This window comes from Muntiacus reevesi, chromosome 12 (assembly GCF_963930625.1).
Source record: "Muntiacus reevesi chromosome 12, mMunRee1.1, whole genome shotgun sequence".
Classification (NCBI taxonomy): domain Eukaryota; kingdom Metazoa; phylum Chordata; class Mammalia; order Artiodactyla; family Cervidae; genus Muntiacus; species Muntiacus reevesi.
In genome coordinates, this window is record NC_089260.1 from 32,579,582 (window position 1) to 32,597,643 (window position 18,062).

The following is an 18,062-nucleotide window of genomic DNA, read 5'->3' on the forward strand; positions in this document are numbered from 1 at the left end:
ATGGCACTCTACTACTAGATGGGAAGGATAGGCCAGGCACAAACCTCTTATTTGAGAAAGTTCATGCTTGAGAATTTGAGGCATCTATTCAGAGTCATCCAGCTAATGGCAGGTTCACGTTCCCAGGTCTTTTCCCCAGAAACCTCTACTTCCATTCCTTGAGTTATTCTTAGCCTCTACTAAGACTGGGGTCAATTTCTACTGGACAGCCAAGGTATTATGATTAGACATGGCCAATTACATAGCAGCTCACATCTAGATAAAATCGGTTACATGGCAGATACTACATGGAGTACTGTTATATACAGTATCTCTTTACTCTTCATAAGAACTCTGTAAGATAGATTCTAAATAATGTCCCCATTTTACAGATGAGAAATTGAAAACCACAGAGGTCAGAAAACTTGTTCAAGGAAAGAAGAAAAGGGTCAAACCAGAAACCGAAACTAAGTCTGTCTATACTTTTGAATAGACAGAGGGGCCTGGAGGCTACAGACCATGGGGTGGCAGAGAGTCAGACCCGACTGAACCGACTTAGCATGCATGCATTTGAAAGTCCATACATTAAACCAATCTGATGCATGAATCCCCAAAACATTATGTTGAGAGAAGGAAACCATATACAAAATATTGCACACTGTCAATACCATATGATTCCATTTTTATGAAGTTCAAAAACAGGTGGAACTAATCAATGGTGACAGAAATCAAAGCTATTGTTTCTGTGGGGTAGGGCATTGTCTGGACAAGGGAACAAGAAAAAAACAAACAAAACTACTCTATTCCACTGCCTCTACACACAAACAACAAGGATACAAACAGAACAAGAATCCACATTTGTATTTAAAAACAAGCACATTTTCATATGCCTTTGTAAAGAACAGTTATATGCAAACAATGAAAACATGAAGTGTTCCTGAAATAAGAATTTAAATTTGGGGAATGCAGATTGTGAGAACTCAGTACTTCAGCGTGTAGGGATGATTACAATGCTTTCGCGTACACACATTCTTTCTGCAAGTAAAATAGCAAACCATGTGTAAGACACACATGTAAATTATTTTTCCAGATGTGTTAGCTACCACATGTAAAATCCTATTAAGAAATTTTTGTTGACAACAGCTAGCATTGGGGAGCAGAACCAGATCTTTGGTTGTGTCAGTTATGTTCTTGTGGCTGATAGAATATTTATTCCCAGAGTTAACTGTTATAAATTGCATTTTGCCCCTTCAGTTGCTACATGCTTGTGATGGAGAGTGGGCGGAGAGGACAACCTGTAATTCAGGATGGTTTGAAAGCTGGTTGCCTAGGAAACTGGGATAAGCAGCAAAATGCCCACCAAAACCAACTGTCAACAAGATAGGGGGCTTTCTTTTCTGATCTGTGTTGCTTTCTCAGTACATATTTTGTGACTTACGTGGAGTGGCATCTGATTTGGGTCGTTAACCCCTAGTGGTCAGTGTAGGCCTAAGTGGGCCAAAGGTTAGTTGGGGAGGGTGGGACATTTTTCATAAACATATTGGGGGAAGGGGAATTATGGTGCAGTTTAAAAGGGGTTTATAAGATAAGATAATCAATAGGTGAATATCTTACATAACATGCATGCAATTCTTGATCATAACTTTACATCTAAATTTATGGCAGCAAAACTAACTTTTCTTTAATATGAAAATTTTTATTTGTTGTAATTCCCTGCTGTTATGCTACTTATACCAGAAGCTTTGATTTACAGTCAAGTAATTATCGTCAAGGGTAGTACTTGGGAATTCACAAAGCTTTGATGAAAATAGTACCTAATTTCCCAGTACTTTTAAAGTATATGCACACTTAACTTTTTATTTTTAAATGTGTCACACATGCATACATATGTGTTTTAGAAGTATGGATACATGTGTTCAGGGTTCCTTGGTGGCTCAGACGGTAAAGAGTCTGCCTGAAATGCAGGAGACCCACATTCGATCCCTGGGTGGGGAAGATCCCCTGGAGAAGGAAATGGCAACCCACTCCAGTGATCTTGCTGAAAATTCCATAGGCAGAGAAGTCCAGCAGGCTACGGTCCATGGGGTTGCAAAGAGTCAGACACGGCTGAGTGACTAACACACACACACACACACACACACACACACACACACACACACACACACGCATATATATTTAAGTAAAATCATATGAAACTGCTGGGTCTACAAAAATGGCAATTTTATATACTTCAACTCATGAGTGATCATAGAATACATTTTTTCTCACCTGTTTTTGCTTGGATCCCTGTTTCCTCTTTTCCCACTTCCACCTTACCCTGTCTATATCAGCTCTACTCTGCCCTTCTCACATATCCCCACGTTATTCTCTTCTCACTGGCAATTCACATTAATAACTATGTATGTATATCTCTCCATAGTCATGGAATCATGAACTCAGGTCTCCTGCACTGCAGGCAGATTCTTTACTGTCTGAGCCACCAGGGAAAGGCCCATGGAATCACAAACAGGTACAAATATATCTGTGCGTCTGTGTGCGTGCCAGCCACCAAACTCATCATGTGAAACCTCAAACCTCCAGATTACTTTTTTCCTCTGTTGAAAGTTATAGCTAAATACTCTAATTCCTGCATTTGAATAATATATATCTCCTCTTCTTGGCACTTATCTTTAAGGGATTTCAGCCTGGTTTTAAGTAGTTGCTTCACTTTTTTGATACTCATTCACTTGAATTCTCTTTCTTTTATTATGTGCTAGAAACTAGTCACAAATGATTCAAGCTGTAAAGTATGGCAATGGATCACACGACCAATTAGACATTCTTTCCTCGTTTCTTACTTTTGCCTCCACAGAATAACCTATTATTTTGCAAAGTTAAGAATAAGGATGTAAGAGAAGGAAATACTTTAACACAAGACCAAGAATTTCTCCTGTGAAGAAAAATGGCCTCCCAGAGCCATTTCTCTGGTTTCCATCTGTCAGAGCAAAGTTAATGATCAGGTAGGCAGGGGTCCGCATGAAGAGACCTTAGAATTCATGTTAGAGAGGAGAGTGTTCGAAATCTTAAAAGAGACAAGAGGTACAGCTTCATGGCAGATGTCATAGGAGACCTCAGCCACTCAGTGAAAGGTGACTTCTCCCCTCACTGTCTATAGTCACTGCCATTGAATTCCACTCTCCTTCCAGGAGATAATATTGATTTAATGGTGGGAGATCTCTGCTCAGTCACAAGGGTAAATCCCCAGGGTTCTGGGCCACTGGGCTACTCCAGGACTACACCACTCTGAGTTTTCTCACTAGGGAATTCGTCTCGACAGAGGGAGAAGGAGTTCAGGACTCAGAGGTGGAGGGTGTAGGCCCCCTTCTCCACTCTGCCCTTGTCTGCCCCTGTGTGCATCTCCATAGCTCTTGGGTGGTCTTTGGTTCACACGTAAAGGTCTGCTGTGTGACCAGGCTGTTGTCCTTGGGCCACGGTCCTTTCTCTTATTTTGAAAGTTCTTTGTCATGAAATAAAAGGTCAATTCACAGGAATTTGGGGGTTGACGTTCTCTCGAGATCAAGTGAGAAGACTCTATTTCTAAGATGGTGATGGGTTTCTAAGATGTGATGGGTTTTCCTGGTAGGATCGGCTTGGGCCTGTCTTTTATCCTCAGCCAAGGACCCCCTGGCCAGGGAGAGCACAGATCATTCTAGTTCTTGTGTGACTGAGGGCTGTTATTTATTTAGAAGCTGAGGCTGCCCTCCTCCTGCCTGTCAAAAGGGTTTCAAAGCTGCCGCACCAGGAACTGTTTCAGATTACAGACTCCAGTGACTAACGACCCATGTCCTTGCTTCAATAGTGAAATCCCCAAATGGTCCTAGAAGAGAAGAGAAGTGAATCGTGACAGCTGCTTAGAGGGCATCTTAGAACTAAATCCAAGGAGAAATGTTTTTGGGTTCAGAGACCTCCCCATTCCCCACTGAAGAAAAAGAAAATGAAAAGAGAGGGGGGTAAATAGTAGTATACAGAAGGTCACTGTTTGCAGCTTACTCAGGTGTGCTCTGAAGACCAACCCCCTACATCAGCAATTAATAGTTGACCCTTGAGCTCCTCTACCTCCCAGAAAGCACAACAGAATCAGATATGGGAAGTACACACACACACACACACTCACACACACACTCCATATGTTTCTACCTGCAGGAAACAAGTTTCTGTGGGTGAGAGAATGAGGACAGGTGATATTTCAAACAGAGTGTAATTTTAGCAGATCTATCAAGACATTGATGTGGGAGGCTTGTTACTGTAATTCCGGAAGTCTTTTCATTTTTTCTCTGGAAATTGTGAGACTAATTGTAACACTGCTTTGCTTCCAAAACTGGACAGTGAGTTGAAGAGCAGCACCGCTGACACAACAACAACAACAACAGCCAAAGCTTTTATCCTGGCCACCATGGAGTTTCTGGAAAGAACTTACCTTGTGAATGACAAAGCCACCAAGATGTACGCCTTCACACTAGACAGGTAACAGACATCCGATTCTGCTGCACAATTTTCTGTATCTTGAATATTCACAAAGTCCCTAGATCCTACTGCTTCAGAATCGGAGACTTTTGCTTTTGCAACCCAGGGGCATTTTGCAAAATTTTATCAACTGTTGATTGACTTGTATAATTTATATTCTGAAAAGGTCATATTCTGTTTAGTTGATTTGATTCCTTACATATCCTGAGTGCATGAAGGATACATCTTATTAGTATATTTTTATCTGTAGATTTTCTAAAAAATTGATATATACAATCTAATGTGTTTACCTTTCTTTCCCTCAATTATTCCCACTTTTAAGATGGTAAACTTTAGTAAATTATATTTAGAAAGAATTAACGTTTTTTTCAACTATGTGGCAAATTGTGGTTACACTGCTCTTAATTGCTGTTTCCTTAATTATATAATATCACTATCAAATATTCACACCTAGAATAAATATAACTGAGTTTAATGGCCTACCTAGCTCTATTTCTTTTTATTATCTTCCACAGTGCCATGTGCAACGCATTCATTCATTTCCCCCTTATTTAGCAATTATTGGTTGAACACATCTGGATATATAATGAAAGCAAAAACATTCCTAGTCACAGATCTCTGTCTTCTTGAAAGTTTGAGTCTAATGTAGAATGTGTTTGAGAAATAGGCAATTACAAAATGGCATGTGTTTATTCTAGGAGCGTTCAGTAAGAATATCTCAAGGGAACCTAGGTCTTTGCTGGACTTTGGGAGCCAGAGAAAGCTTTTCAGCAGTGATAGACTGAGAATTGAAAAAGAAAAAGGAGTTAGAGTGAAGTTAGGGAAACCCTACATAGGAGGTAGGGTTACAAAAGTTTTCGTGACTGAGGTATTTCCTGGTAAAGATAGAGGAAAATAAGAATGAGATTTTGGTGCGTTTGGGGAATTCAATCCAAGAGAAATGTACTCAGAATATATAGATAAACGAATGAGAACCTGAAAAAAATTTATGTTAGGAGTGGAATTTAAGAGAATACATACCCATAATAGTATGTTTAATGTTTTTCTGCATTTCATGAAGCCAAATTAATATTCCAAAGAGTAGTGGTGTTGTGTTTGATAGCATCAAATATTTGAGCAACTGCAAAGGGACTTTTCCTTAGGATATTATAACTCTGCTTAAAAAATATACAACAAAGAATCTAGCACATTATATTGTAAGAATTATTTTTCTTGGAAAATAATATTAGATGGAATTTATTGAGATCATAAACAATAAAGCCTCATGTTAGGTCGGCAGAAATTTTAAACAACAAATTGTTAACACTATGGATACTATTAGTAGAGCATCTCTACATCATTAAATTAATAGTATTTCCCTTCTCATTAAAATAGACCATTTAGCTCTCTGTGATGCAAATAAAGCAACTGTTTATGGTTATAGGGTCTCATTCACCTCATATATGGGTACAGTTTTCAGGATACAGTGATGATAAAAACTGTCAAGCTCATTTTTATTTTCTTTTCAAATAAAAACAATAGAATCTATAGGACTCCTTGTTTTCACTGCCAAGGAAACGTTTAGCTGAAGTAGTATCAGTCCTCTAAGGGAAAGACAAGTAACTGTTCTGATGGCCTGATTCTCCCCAGGGTAGAGCCTGGTGGGGGAACTAAGATCCCACAAGCCACATGGGTGCTGCCAACAACAACAAAGAAACCCAAAAACACTTGAACCTACGTATATCATTTATCCTAATCCCTCATTTTGCCACATAGGAAAGGGAATTGCAAAGAGAATAAGCACCATTCTTTTTTTTTTTTTTTTCATTTATTTTTATTAGTTGGAGGCTAATTACTTTACAATATTGCAGTGGTTTTTGTCATACATTGACATGAATCAGCCATGGATTTACATGTATTCCCCATCCTGATCCCCCCTCCCACCTCCCTCTCTACCCGATCCCTCTGGGTCTTCCCAGTGCACCAGGCCCGAGCACTTGTCTCATGCATCCAACCTGGGCTGGATGAGCACCATTCTTAAGGCCGACATCTGTTTGATTACAGCAGAGCTGGGATGTGGACTCACACCTCCCGTTTGTGAATTCTGTTCCCCTCCACTCCCGCTCTCCTGCAGACACACTAAATACAAAGCAATAAAGTCCTGATGTACTGAGATTTGCTATAACTGAATACACCTTGAAAACAGCATGCTAAATGAGAGGAGCTGGTCACAGAAACTACATCACGCACGGTTCTCTTCATAGAAAATCTCCAGAATAGGCAATGTTACACGGACAGAAAGTAGACTAGTGGTTTCTTCAGGTAGTACTGTGCGTGAGGAGAATGGGGATTTACGGGGTATGGAATTTCTTTTCGGGGTGATGAAAAAGTTCTAAACTAGATTGTGGTGATGGTTATTTGAGTGTGTGTTAGTTGCTCAGTCCAGTCTGACTTTTAGCAACCCCATGGATTGTAGCCTGCCAGCCTTCCCTGTCCATGGGATTCTCCAGACAAGTATACTGGGGTGGGTGCCCTTCCCTTCTCCAGGGGAACTTCCCAACCCACGGATTGGATCGAACCCGGGTCTCCTGAATTGTAGGCAGATTTTTTTTTTTATCATCTGAACCACCAGGGAAGCTCTGTTTGGATATCAGATTAGTTGCTCAGTCCTGTCTGACTCTTTGTGACCCCATGGACCGTAGCCCGCCAGGCTCCTCTGCCCATGGGGATTCTCTAGGAAAGAATACTGGAGAGGGTAGCCATTTCCTTCTCCAGGGGATCTTCCCAACCCAGGGATCAAACCCGGGTCTCCCGCATTGCAGGCGGATTCTTTACTGTCTGAGCCACCAGGAAAGCCCAAAAATCCTGGAGCAGGTAGCCTATCCTTTCTCCAGGGGATCATCCCATCCCAGGAATCCAACTGGAGTCTCCTGCATTGCAGGCAGATTCTTTACTAACTGAGCCACCAGTGAAGCAGGCTATTTAGATCTAAATATACATATATATAAGGTTTCAGTGAGATGGGTGGAAAATTGTTTTGAGTGACTAGATTACTTATTTAAAACTAAACTTTGAAAACCAGTTACTCTCAATAGCTTGAAGTGCTTAATTAAAATACATTTACATCTATGGTCTCTCAACTTTCCCATATACCACTCTTTTAAAACTTTCCTCTCCCAGGCACTGCCCATGATACCACACGGCTTCTGTTACTGTTGGCTGGTTTGCCATGTCCCCGCTCTGCTAGGACATAAAGCTTCTTAGATCAAGAGCTTTGTTTGTATCAAGGACATGGTATCATTAGCACCTTTGATGGGGCAGATGTATGGTAGACATGCAATACATTTGTTGGATGGATGAATACATGAAGTGGTGGAAATGCCATGGTGGGACCTAAGCTTTTACTTCCTCTCCCAACAGGACTAGCGATTTGAGGTTCTGGGGAAAAGTAACGTTAAAGTATAAAAACAAAGTGATTTTATGTAGTCAATGTATAAATAAGAGGTTAAAAAATTACCTAGTTGGCCAAAAATGTTGAACAATCTATTTGGCCAGCCCGATATTACCAGTTCCATTTCAAAGGTATAGAAACAAAAATGTTTAACCTCTAAAACCAAATGAAAATAAGACACAAAATTAAAAAAAAAAATAAGATTCTCCAAGGTCACAAAATAAAGCTCCACTCTTTAATTCCTTTTTAAAGGGATAAACTCAAAGTTCTAGGCCACTGATGTCAAATTTTCTAATATTTCATTATTTTTCTTCTCTGTTTCTACCTCCCTCCCGTCCGCCTTTTTTTTTTCCTCTTTGATACTACAGTAAATTTCTTTGCTCCACCCTATTGCTCCTGCTTTTCAAAGCCTCAGTCATATTTGAATGGGTGGGAATTCTGATGATTTACTCTTTGACAGATTCACATTTCAGTTTTTTATATATTCTAGCGTTTGCTTTCTAGAACCTATGTTTTAAAATTCTTAGAATTTGCATCACTTTCAGATTGAGGGCCTGTCCTACATGTAGAGACAGTTAGATCTCTTTGGTCTTATGAGGTGATGAGGAATATATTTTAACTTCTGTTTTTAACTTCTTTTGGGATTGTAGACCCTTTGGGGAGTCCAGTGAAGATGGTGGGCTCCTGCCTCTCCCCATAAAATACATAGATATACACGTATGAACACACTGCATCCAATTTCAGTACCACTTTTGGATTTCTGGCTTAATGCTTCAAGAAACAATCTCAGCTCTTGTCCTTGTCTAGGACAAGGTAGCAGGATTAAAAGTAAAACCTGGCCATGTTTTGTGCACTTTTCCTCTTGTGGCTTTGCACACAGGCTGTGCCCCTAGTAGGAGTCCTGCACACTCTGCCTTCAAAAATGCTCCACCTGGTTTTGTCTGCCTACAAGGTTATGAAAAACAGAAAATAAAGCGAAGTACACCAGTGGTCACAAGAAGGATGCCAGAACATTCGGTGACCTGTCCCTCTCACACTGCCTTCTCAGCACAAAGGAAAAGGAAATCTCCAGCATGCTCTTCTGTCAGCTCTCTGGCTCCTCTGAGTCAATGGCCATTTGTGACTAACATGACTACGCTATATGGTTGCTAATTACCGGTATGTATCACATTACAAAGATGAAAATCTACAGATATAAGAACTATACGTGTCTTTTGCCAAATGGTTCTTATTCCAATTAGATTATTTAGAACTCTTCAAAATCCTGAGTGCTATTAACATCACCAGCAAAAACATTCCGAAGCCAATTTGTCAACATCCATGAAATTCCTTAAAAATGCAGATATTTTTTAACTCAGTAATTCCCCTTTCAGGATTACATTTTGAGGAAATAATAATATATTGAGTAAAGATGAAATTTAAGGATATGAATCACAGCAGAGTTTATACAAGCAAATAATTGGAAGAGTCAATTTTTCAATTTTAGGAAATATTGTGATATAGCTATACTAAATATAATGTTCTCTATATTGAACTAATGATGTAGAGTATTTAATAAATTGAGAAAATGTTAATAATATATACAGCTAAAAATTAGCTCCCAAAACTGTATCTTTGGTGGAAAGCCCAGCCCACCCCCACTGAGTTGGCAGTCATGTGATCTGGGTAGACTTTACCCTACTCTCAGCTCTAAGAGTCAGTGGGGTTGGGCTTAGCCAGTCTTCTGGCTGTAACAAGGTCTAAGCCAGTTAGCCCATCCATATTCCTCTGACTTTAAATGCTGGCCAAATCAGCATGCAACTCAGGACTCCTGTTTAGCAGTTGGGAGAATGAACACTCTTTCTCCCTGTATAAGAAAATACAACTACACAGTCCTGATTACCTTGGGCAACTATTCCACTTTATGATAAAAATTGGCCTGTGGTAAAAGAGTAGTAGAGAACTGCAGAGCAATGGCTCTGGAGCTTTGATAAATCAGGCCTGATGCCTCTAGATGTTTTCAGCTGCAAAACCAATAATTCCCATCTACTTAGCATGAGCTTTGTTTTTCTCTACTTGCAATGAAAAACATTATCATTAATATTGTCTCTAAGAAAAAAGTGAATCACAAAAAACTCGGAAAAATTCTTAAAGAGATGGGAATACCAGACTACTTTATTTGTGTCCTGAGAAACTTCTATGTGGGTCAAGAAGCAATAGAACTAGACATGGAACAACTGACTGGTTCAAAATTGGGAAAGGGGTACGTCAAGGCTGTATGTTGCCATCCTGCTTATTTAACTTGTATGCAGAGCACATCATGAGAAATGTCAGGCTGGATGAAATCAACACTTCTGGGAGAAATATCAACAACCTCAAGATATGCAGCTATTACCACTCTAATGGCAGAAAGTGAAGAGGAACTAAAGAGCCTCTTAATGAAGGTGAAAGAAGAGAGTGAAAAAGTTGACTTGAAACTCAGCATTCAAAAAACTAAGATCAAGGCATCCAGTCTCATCACTGCATGGAAAATAGAAGGAGAAAATGTGGAAACAGTGACAGATTTTATTTTCTTGGGCTCCCAAATCACTGTGGGTGGTGACTGCAGCCATGAAATTAGAAGGCGCTTGCTCTTTGGAAGAAAAGCTATGAGGAATCTAGACATCAAGCAGAGACATCACTTTGCCAACAAAGGTCTGTATAGTCAAAGAAAGTGAAAGTGTGAGTCTCCGAGTCATGTCTGAATCTTTGCAACCCCATGGACTGCAGCCTGCCAGGCTCCTCTTTACATGGAGTCATCCAGGCAGGAATACTGGAGTGGGCTACCATTTCCTTCTCCAGAGGATCTTCCCGAACTAGGGATCGAACCTGGGTCTCCTGTACTGTAGGCAGATTCTTTACCATCTGAGCCACCAGGGAAGCCCTAGTGGGTTTAGTCAATGCTATGGCTTTTCCAGTAGTCATGTATGGATATGAGAGTTGGACCATAAAGAAGGCTGAGTGCTGAAGAACTGATGCTTTCAAATTGTGGTGCTGGAGAAGACTCTTGAGAGGTCGCTTAAGAAGCTGCAAGATCAAACCAGTCAATTTTAAAGGAAATCAACCCTGAATGTTCACTGGAAGGACTGATACTGAAACTGAAACTCCAATACTTTGGTCACCTGATGTGAAGAACTGACTCACTGGAAAAGACCCTGATGCTGGGAAAGATTGAAGGCAAAAGGAGAAGGGTGTGGCAGAGGAGAGATGGTTAGATAGCATCACCGACTCAATGGATATGAATTTGAGCAAACTCCAGGAGATAGTGGAGGACAGAAGAGCCTGGTGTGCTACAGTTCATGGGATCACAAAGTGATGGACATGACTTAGTGAGTGAACGACAACAACAACTAAGTAAAAAAAAAGAGTGCATTTAAGTATTACAAAGCTAAACAAAAAACTATCAATAATATTTGTCTCTTGGAAGTATGTTTAATAGTGATTTTTCCCTCTGTTTTGTACCTTTCTGTAATTCCAGTTTTTCTATAATGAATATGTATGTTATTTTATTCAGAAAAAATATATAATGATAATTAGAGTTATAATCATAAATATCATTTAGGCCAAAACCATCAGATCTTTTTCTGGATGGTGATAAGACCAATGAAGTAACTCTTCAAGTGGAGGAAAATAATTTATTTCCATCTTTATGCCTTTCAAAGCCATGAATGCAAAGTTCTTTTGATAATCTATGTCTTCTAATAAGTTTATTAAAACTATAAGCCTGAGTAGTTCGAGATCACTGCAGAGGTAAAATTTGGTTTTAAGCATACCGATGTTCAGATAGAGAGGCAATGTGGGCACAGTGAAAACAGGACTGAGCTTGGAGTCCCAGCTCTGCCATTTCCCAGCTATCTGACCTCAGGAAATCACTGAACGTCTCTGAATCTTAGTTACTTCAGTAAGAAACTGTATTGTCTGTTTAGTTGTTCAGTTGTGTCTGACCTTTTGTGACCCCACAGACTATAACTGACAGGCTCCTCTCTGTGGCACTGGATTAATGTCATCCACAATCTCTGCATCTGTGAAACTCTGTATGTCTATAAATGGCTCCATATTTCTATGAATGCTTTATACTTGAACAGAACAAAAATGCACTGCCTCTTTTGGGAAGTCCAAGTAGGTTTAACTCTCACTGGGCTTCCCTAGTGGCTCAGCGGTAAAGAACCTGCTTGTCAAATGCAGGAGATGTGAGTTTGATACCTGGGTTGGGAAGATCCCCTGGAGAAGGAAATGGAAACCCACTCCAGTATTCTTACCTGGAAAATCCAATGGAGAGAGAAGCATGGTGGGCTACAGTCCACGGGGTTGCAAAGGAGTCTGACATGACTTAGCGGCTAAAGAACAACAAACTCTCATTACAACTTTGATAGATGGGTAGAGATTTCTGCAAAACTGTGTAAAGGGTCCATATGGACTCAGCAGGAAAAAGTGCTATAACCTATTAACAATGTGACTGTTGGGAAGAAAGACAGTGATGGCACGCCACAGTGAGTATTTCCATCACCAGGCTGGCTTATACACACATTACTCATTAATAATAATAATCTCATCACTGCCCTTTTCTAAATTTATAGCAGTGTCCAAAATCTTTTCAGTGAAGTAACTGGGAAGGAAATGAATCAAAATGTATTTGCTTCCTTTCTCCTTTTTTGTAATCTCTTTTAAAAATGAATTTATATTTGGCTGCACTGGGTCTTCCTTGCTGCGTGCATGCTTGCTTTCTCTAGGTGCAGCGATCGGGGGCTACTCTTTGTTGCAGGTGCATAGTTTTTTTTGTTTTTTTTTTCATTGTGGGGTCTTCTACTCTTGCGGTGGGTTCTCTTGCTGCAGTGGGTTTTCTTGTTGCGGAGCATGGGTTTTAGGGTGCCTGGGCTCAGTCGTTGTGGCTCGCAAGCTTAGATGCCCCACTGCATATGGAATCTTCCTGGACCAGGGATTAAATCTGTGTCCCCTGCATTGTTAGGCAGATTCCCAACCACTGGACCCCCAGGGAAGTCCCTCCTTTGCTATCTCTTAATCAGAGGTGTGGGTGTGTGTGCCTGCCTAGTCGCTCAGTCGTGCCTGACTCTTTGTGACCCCATGGACTGTAGCCCACCAGGCTCCTCTGTCCATAGGATTCTCCAGGCAAGGGTACTGGAGTGGGTTAACATGCTCTCCTCCAGGGGATCTTCCTGAGCTGGGGATTGAACTTGAGTCTGCCTGCATCTCCTGCATTGCAAGCAGATTCTTTTACCCACTGAGCCACCTGGGAAGCCCTAATCAGGGGTAGTATAGACTAAATATGAGTTTGCTTACATAAAAGCAAAACTTTTTTGAAACTGAGAATTCAGAAGAAAATCTCTTGCTTGTTCCTTACACTGGATGTTTCGCCGAGAAGGAGCTGTGAAATCGAAGTTCCGAGCTAGTCAGCAAATGTCCTCTTGGCTGTTCTGAGAATCGGTAGGGCTGTCAGTGAGACGTTTGTTTGCAACCATGTTCACTTCTTGCTTCTGTCAAACTCCTCCACAGCGTGGAACTCCAGCAGAAACCCTTGAATAAAGATCAGTGTCCTGGAGAAAAGCCAGAGGAGCCGGAGTCAGGAGTCATCCATCACTGTCACCACAACTGCAAGGCCACAGAGGACAGGGCGCAGGAGCAAATCTACGCCAAGTGGAAGCTCTGCGCTGCTTCAGGAGTATGCTTAGTTTTCATGATTGCAGAGGTCGTGGGTGAGTATTTCTCAAAACGTCTCTGATTAAACAAACAAACAAATGAAACCCCCACGTCATTACAGGAGGGTTGTCTAAAGTCCTTTTAAAAAAAGGCTGAATATTTTCTGTACACTTAAAGTAACAATATGCTCATTGTAGATAAGTTGGAAAATAGAAGGAAGCAAAATAATATTCGTCAAAATCCCACAATCGAATGATAATCTCCAATAACATTATGGAGTATTTTTGTACTGTATATTTTCTATTCATAGCTCACAACTTTTTAAAATATAACTGAGAGCATGCTGAATGCTTTTTGCCATGCCATCAAATATTCTTCAAAAAACATTTCTATGCCTGAGCAATATTCTATAATATGCTCTTGTGATTTTCATAACCATCTCTCCATTGTTAGAAATTTAGGGAGTTTTTTCCCTGCTTAAGGACAATGATGCAATGAAAAATCTTGAATAAAACTCTGCCTACTCTTCTGGTTTATCCCTTCAAAGAGATTCCTGAAAGTGGAAATTGTTGGTTGAAGAATATGAATATTTTTATTACTTCTTTGTGCACATTGTCAAGCTGCTATCTAGAAAGCTTGAAACAATTCCTGGGTCTGCCAGCTTTGCAGAATGACTCTCTCCAAATTGTTACTAGAATTTATTTCAATCTTTTAAAAATCTTTGCTAATGTATAGATGAATATGCTTTATGTTAATATGCATTCCTTTAATTGTTACTGTTAACATTATTTGCATGTTTATTAGTGATCTCTATTTCCCTCTGCTAATGTTTTAGTGATCTGTATTTTGTCAGATAATTTGTAATTCTCTGTATTGATCTCTGGGAGCTCTTTATATATTAGGATATTTAACTTCTGTTACATTTGTTATAAGCACTATTCTAATTTATCATTTACTTTTTAATTTTGGTTTAATTTTTGGTTTGACTTAGAGAAGTTTCAAATTTTATATAGGTAATTCTATCAAATATTTCATTTTGAACTGATTTGTTTTGTTATACTACTCTTTCACTATTTTAGTGTTTAGTAAGCCTTTCTTATCTACTGAGAAGATAAATATCACTATGTTGTTCAATTTTTCACATTTAATTTTAAATCAATATGGAATTATATATGCTCTCAAGATTGAAAATTCTCTAACGAGCTAACAAAGATTTCAGCATCATTTATGGAATAGTTCATTATTTCCTCCATTGATTTTTCTCCATATTACTTTTTTCTTTTTTAAAATTTATTGTTAATTGGAGGATAATTACTGTACAACATGTTGGTTTCTGCTCTACAACAACATGAATCAGCCATAAGCAGACATATGTCACCTCCCTCTTGAGCTTAACAGAGTTAGGTTCTAAGGTGTTTTATTGACCTGTGCTGCTGATCTGTCGGCAGTTAACTTATTTAATGTAGATTTACATGTTGTAATGTCTGTTGTTCTTCCCTCATTATCCTTTAACAGAAAAAAAAATATAAAGCTGTTCATTCCTGTTTATTATTCTAATTGAACATGAAAATAATTTTGTTCCACTTCCTTCAAAATTTAATTATGATTTCATTGTATATGAATTAATTTGGGAACACAAATCTTCTTAAAATACTCAGTTTTTCCTTCTAGGAATATGGTATGTTTCTCCATTTACCCCAACACTATACATCTCTCTTTAAGGTTCTGTGGTTTTAGTTTGCTTGTTTAAAGACATGGACAATCTATTTCTTGCTAGGTTTATAGTAGTTTTGTGTGTTTGGTTTATTTTTTCCAGAGGTGAGTGGGGTCTTCCTTTTCTTTTCTCACATCCTGCTTTGTAGATTGTTACTTATTGTATTTTGGAAAGTTTTCATTTTGTATATTCACTTTGAATTCAATAATGCATTTGAACTATTGCCATTCTAAATGTAACTCAGTTAATTTTCCTTGTTCCTGTCATCCCTCCTCCCCATCCCAGGAGATAACCCTCTTTTGTGCAAAAAATTTTATTTCTCCTTGCTTTCAATAGTTATATCTCTTCTGTATGTTTCATATTTTTATCATGTTAAATAATATGTTAAATCAAGTCATATATTCAACTATTTAACTGTTAAGTGAAATATTTCCTGAGGAGCTAAGTATTTTTATTATGTTAACAAAGTATTCTTCTTGTCCTCTTAGTTTTTTAATGGTTAACAAATAGTCAAGGATGAGTATTGCCTTTTATCAAAACCTTTTCTTTTAAGTTCATTCTGTTTTTTAAAACGTTTGACCTATTGTCGATGTGCATTATATTAAGAGATCACCATGCATTTCTGACATTATGGTGACAACAGTTAATATTTATTTATGCTTATTATGTGCTGGGATCTGCGATGAGTGCTTTCCATGAATTACCTTACTTAACTCTGATGACATTCCTGAGAGGTAAGTCCTATTATAAATTGCAGTTTATAGACCATAAATCTGAAGCACAAAGAGTAAAGTATTGACTTTAGTAACATACCTATCAGGGGCAGGCAGTTTGAATTCCAGAGCTCAAGTTCTTAGGCTCCCATATGGTGCCTCTGAACTTGACCTTGGTGGACCATCCTCTCAATGCATTGCTCAATCTGAGTCACTGATATTTTTGTTAGGATTTTTATACCTTTTCTCGTCATTGAAATTTAATTATAGCTTTCTGTTTGGAACTACTTTTCTAGGTTTTTGAATCCGAGTTATGCATATTGAAATGAAAAATTTAGTTTTAATAACTTCCTTTTTATATAAAAAAACTAAAAGTTTATATGGCATTGTAATTATTCTTTTTTTTTAAGAACTCCCTAATAAATTTTCTGACTTCAGAGACATTCTTGGATATAATCTTTTGATATATTTTAGCTTCTTTCTCATTCATGGACATATTAAAAATTTCTACTTCTTGAGTAAATTTTGGTTATTTATAAATCTCTAAATTGATTCATCTCAGAAATTGTAAAATTTATTATCATACAATGGAACATGGTATCTCACATTGGTACTGTCTTTAATTCAGTTCCTTTCTCATTTTAATACTGTCTGTATATTTTCACTTCTTTTCTTTAATTTTAACTTGGTAGATGTCTATTTTATTGGTAAATATTTTTATTGAATATATTATTTTAATTTTCCTTCTGTTTTCTAATTCACAATCCTTGGCTTTAAAAATATTTTTACTTCCTCTATGTTTCTTTTGTCAGAGCTTTAGTCTTATTGCATATTTTAATATCTTAAGTTATATTCTTATTTAATATATTTGTATTCTTTTTTATTAATAACAAAGCTTTGTATAGTTAAGAACAATCCAAAGGTTTTGGTATGCTATGTTATCTTATTTATAATTTTTTTACCAAAATAATTTAAAATAACATTATAAACCACTTATATAGTTTTTGCCATAAGCTACTAGTACTCTTGGGGCTTCCCTGTTGGCTCAGATGGTAAAGAATCTGCCTGCAATGTGGGAGACCTGGGTTTTATCCCTGGGTTTGATCCCTGGGTTGGGAAGATCCCCTGTAGAAGGGAATGGCTACCCCCACTCCAGAATTCTTTCCTGGAGAATTCCATAGACAGAAGAGCCTGGCAGGCTACAGTCCAGATAGTCACAAGGAGTTAGACATGACTGAGCAACTAACACTTTCATTTTTCAATACCACTCTTACCACTATTACTTGTTACATTCTCCTACTGATATTTTGGCTTCATTTTCTCTTTACTACCCCAAATGGGTGCTAAATTAATAACAATCTAAGACTAAAGGAGAATTTGCTATTTTTTTGGTACTACAATAGCAAGCAATCAGAATTAATTTGTTTCTTCAAGCTATTGAGTCTTCTGACCTATACACATAGACTTTCGTAGCTTTTGAAAACTGGAAAACTTGAGCAGAGCTTGTTGTTCAGTCACCCAGTTGTGTCTAACTCTTTGCGACCCCATGGACTATATAGTACTCTATCTCCCAAAGTTTGCCCAAGTTTATGTCTGTTGCATTGGTGAGGCCATCCAGTCATCTCATCCTCTGACACCCTCTTCTCCTTCTGTCCTCAATCTTTCCCAGCATCAGGGAAGAGAGCCTAGGCCCTTAATAAAATTCAAGATGAATCCAGAGTTGGTAAATAACTTTCTAGTCAAATTAAAAAAATTAATCCCATATAATTTCTAGAACCAGGGTAAGTCTTTCGAATGAACGACTTAATAACTTCATAGGGCTGCAAAGAGGTTACTTTTAGCAGCTCCAATCTGGAAATCTCCCTCTGGAAATCCATTGATATCTATACTAGAGAGGCATTCTTTTTAACTAAGGAAATCCATGAGATTGTGCACAATTTTCAATTGCTTTTATAAGAGATCAACAAAATGGAAAATCTAAAAAACAGAATCCATTTGAAACATGATATGAAAAAGTAATATTCTGGAAATTCATAACCTTCCAGATAAA

At 38.4% G+C, this 18,062-nt stretch overlaps 1 protein-coding gene across 1 annotated transcript in view; it reads left to right on the top strand.

Annotated features, from left to right (window-relative positions):
• The first annotated feature begins 4,411 nt into the window (after positions 1-4,411).
• The window catches only part of SLC30A8 (solute carrier family 30 member 8), a 36,981-nt gene continuing 23,330 nt past the window's right edge, over positions 4,412-18,062 (top strand). The window contains exons 1-2 of the mRNA XM_065903618.1: positions 4,412-4,482; positions 13,442-13,641. Of these exons, the coding sequence (XP_065759690.1) occupies positions 4,412-4,482; positions 13,442-13,641 (271 nt within the window). The remainder of the gene's footprint in view (positions 4,483-13,441; positions 13,642-18,062) is intronic.